Source organism: Limulus polyphemus, unplaced genomic scaffold, assembly GCF_000517525.1.
Source record: "Limulus polyphemus unplaced genomic scaffold, Limulus_polyphemus-2.1.2 Scaffold6280, whole genome shotgun sequence".
NCBI classification, from domain to species: Eukaryota; Metazoa; Arthropoda; class Merostomata; order Xiphosura; family Limulidae; genus Limulus; species Limulus polyphemus.
The window spans coordinates 36,736-40,714 of record NW_013671890.1 but is presented as its reverse complement, the minus strand read 5'-3'; the positions used below and the strand labels follow the sequence as shown (position 1 = coordinate 40,714).

Here is a 3,979-nt window from a genome sequence, read left to right as displayed (position 1 = left end):
CTTCATCATACTTTTCTTTCTTTATTTTAAAATCAAAAACTGTAAATGAAGATCCTTCTTGTGAGGAAGAAGCTTCTCTTGTCACTAGAGGTGTTAAATAAATATCTTTATAACAGAACATTTGAGCATGACTTTTGTATTTCACTACATTATAACAAGTTCTCACTGTAAAATAACACATTTTCTTCACACTAATCATCACTCTAATAGACTGGTATTTATTTATAATAACACTGATTGAGAAATAACTAAGAGTAATCTTAGCATATTCTTACTCCAAGTTTAGTTTTTGATTTAGAATTTACTCATAAATTAATTACTCTGATAATATTACCTGTATATGCTATTTGTAATGTGTTGTACAGGGTGTCCATAAGTCATTGAGCCTCTTATCATTATTCAAATAGTTTATAATGACAAATTTCAAAATAATTAATACTGTCAATATCTTCCACAATTAATCAAATTTCAGTGAGCCCCATTTACACATCTAACTCAAATATGTAACATTAAACAGTTATGATTTATGAAAGACTAATGTTTGGAATTTCTTTCTGATTCTTTCTATTATAAGGTGGTCTGTAAGCTACATTTGATAATTAAACATTCTGTACCCTTAAAACTCTTGATTGTAAACCATACAGATTTGAATTCCCAACTTTCATTCATAATGTCTTCAGTCCCCACTTGCTTCAGCTGATCCTTGAGCTACTCTAGCCTCTCTTTTAAAAAACTCTGTCATTAATGAAACAATTTAGAAATAACTACTATTTTCAATGTCTTTCAAGAGTAAACACATTTCAGTAAGTCTCATATACACACTTGATTCAAATCAATAACATCAGAAAATGTATATGTACGCAATAAATTTCAAAGTAATGTCTACTTACTTGCTTTAAAATTATTTCCACTTTTCACCTATTAAGCATGCCATTAAATCAACTGCCAACAACACTTAAACATTCTTCATTATTAAAATATTATTCTGTAGATTTAAACAAAAGCTGGTTGTCAGAATAAACAACTATAAAACATTGCTAGCTTCACCAACTCAATTTTTGTCAAGAATGGCTAGCTCTGTACAACATGCCAGATTCAAATTGACATGTTAGTTATGTCAAGCCATGGTTTTAAACTCTTCAAAAATCTATTCCATATAAAGGGAAATAATCTATCCTATGATTTATTTTCAGTCACTATATTCAAAGCTCGCATTTTATTAAAAAAATCATAACTCAGAATTTAATTGATTGCATCTAAAACACTCAAAATAAAAAGTTTATGGACTATAAACACAATCAAAATTGGCCTACTACCAATTAAGCTATATTTTATCATGTACTGTTTTACACTTATTGCTGTGATACTGAATGATGCCATTCGTATATACATTTGTTAGAACTTAAAGAACAAACAAGAATTATATCCAATTATATCTAGCTACAGAAATCATATATCAACTTGAAATGATTTTTTAAAAAATTATTTCATTTCTTACTCCATTTTGTTGGTTAAGATGAAATATTCTACAAGTTCTTTCATTAATATCTTCGTGCTTAAGTGTTCATTTAATGAAATCCATTATGGCTGCTCACCAAAAACAATTCTTTGCATGATGAACAAATGACAGATGTTACAAAATGCTTAATGAAACATTATACAGTAAACCTGTAAATCAAAAGTAAAGAAGAAACATAAATATGATAGCAGCTCTGACTTGTTATTAATCATTTATTCTGTGTCATTGATTCATACTCATAGTAATATAAATTATAATAATATAGCTAAATTTTCAATCAATACAGGAAATCTTTATATATATATATATATTGCCATGTTAGTTTCACAAACGATTAAAATTATATACATTTGAACTTACTACTAAGTGACGATTTTCTAGCTTCATTTTTCAAAACCTTGACATCCAACAAAGCATTCTCCTCATCAGAAATGGGTTCGACTTTCACATTTGGAGGTTTAAAAACTTCCATGTTATCTTTAACGTGACACACTTTAGATTGTATCTTATTTGAAGCTTGCGATTACTCCTATCATCAAGAAACAAGTGAATATGAACTTTTATCTTTCTGAATGATTCTTACACAAAGCTTTCCAAAACAGACAATATCTCAAAACTTCGTATAGGCATTAGTTACGAGAATCACTTTCAATGAATCTTCAAATTTTCTTTACGATAAGCACGAGTTTTGTGTATAATATATTAATTAATACTTTTATGAATTATTTCAACATATTTTGAATCAAGTCGCTAACATTAACAAAAAAAGACAAACATTTTTCAACATTTTCAGTACACCTTGTGTAAAAAAATTGAAAATAAAATTGATAAATCTAAACGAATATGTAATGATTAAACCTGGAAAAGTAATTTCAGTCATCCTTCACAAACGTAACATTACTCTCATTAATAATAACAGCCATAACATTGCTATCTATCAACTTACGACTTTCAATTTAGATTGTTATATTTTGCAAAGCTATATCAATAAATTAAAATTAAATATAAAAAGTGTAAACTCTTAAAACTATACAGAATTCGGCTAGTTCACATGGGCATTTTTTGTAAAATCTAAAAACATTGTGAGTAATGTCTTCTAGAAAGAATTTTAAGAAAAGAAAGCTAAGCATAATTTCTTCATCAGAAACGTAGTCCAAAAATATTAATAAAAAATAATTTTAAAAACATACCTTGTATTCTCACACACAAACTTGAAAGAAAGAAAAAAGTGGTATTCTGAGAAGTTTACGAAAAAACAGCCCTATTTCTACTGGGAAGGCGTATGTTGTCGAGATAGAAACTCGTGATTTTCAAAGCTAACTAACACCGTATCATCTCAGCAGAGCACTCGCTTATTATGCGAACAATACGGGATTCTATGTTTTATTTTACCATATAGTATGTACACTAATTTGTGTGAAAAAGAAATGAAATCTTTTACATATATACTATACTGTATTCATTCGTCTTTATGAGAAATTCAACATGGCTTTTATGCTCAGATATTTACAGATAAGTGAAGACTGTAAAGCCTCCTATACTGCCAAAATTAAATGTTATCTTAAGTGTGAGAAATTAAGACAAATAGCAAACTCATAATTAGTAGCCCCGCCCTCTATATGAAAAAAAAACAAGCAATGAACACACGGAAGATAAAAAAGAACAGTGTTATCAGGTGCCTCAGCTAACCTAAGTGGGAATAGCAACCTCAATAACAGGAGTAACAGTAGAAAACTTTACATAGAATTATATCAGAATTTCGTGACTGAATTCAAAAAAGAGAATAAAACAATGTATAACAGGAAAAACTAAATCTGTTTACTATGTAAGACACAACACAAACAAATATAACTTAAGCATATTCATTGGCTTTAAATAATTGTCTCTTTTTCGTCATAGGCGGGTTTAATTACTTTAGAACACTTTTTGACAAGACAGATTATTCTCCTCTACGCTCTTATTACAATACAAGGCTATGACACTCACATTAAAATCACCACAATAACTGTTGGTTACCACAGTTGTATTCGGAGTATTAAATCATTGATGCAACAATATAACAATCACCGACTAGTAAACTACACAATTTTTGACTTGTACACAGTTACGTAAGCAAACCTGCGATAAATTATCACTTCTAAAAATACTAAATTTAACACTCACGCTTTATAACTACCGAAATCATAACTCTCATATTAAATTTAAATGAAACAGTCCTATATATCTAACATTAAGGAACAATGGATTTAGACAGTTTGGATCAGATTCAGAAATTTCTAAGTGTAACCACTCATTGATAGTTTCGTTTTGAGTTTACTTACATAATATAATCACTATAACACTTACTGTAAAATAATCGCTCATTGTTGTAACGATTGGCATTGTTGCGTCATCGAGATCACGTGACAATTCTCACGCTCTCTTGTTTCTAGAACGATCCCGTATCTTGGCGAATGGTCT

The 3,979-nt window shown here is 29.1% G+C and overlaps 1 protein-coding gene across 1 annotated transcript in view; it reads right to left on the bottom strand.

The window, feature by feature from the left end:
- The window catches only part of LOC111089447, a gene marked incomplete at its 3' end in the record, with an annotated part of 19,386 nt that extends 17,205 nt beyond the window's left edge, over window positions 1–2,181 (bottom strand). Inside the window, exon 1 of the mRNA XM_022401975.1 lies at window positions 1,880–2,181. Coding sequence (XP_022257683.1) covers window positions 1,880–1,991 — 112 coding nt within the window. The remainder of the gene's footprint in view (window positions 1–1,879) is intronic.
- Between the last annotated feature and the right edge of the window lie 1,798 nt (window positions 2,182–3,979).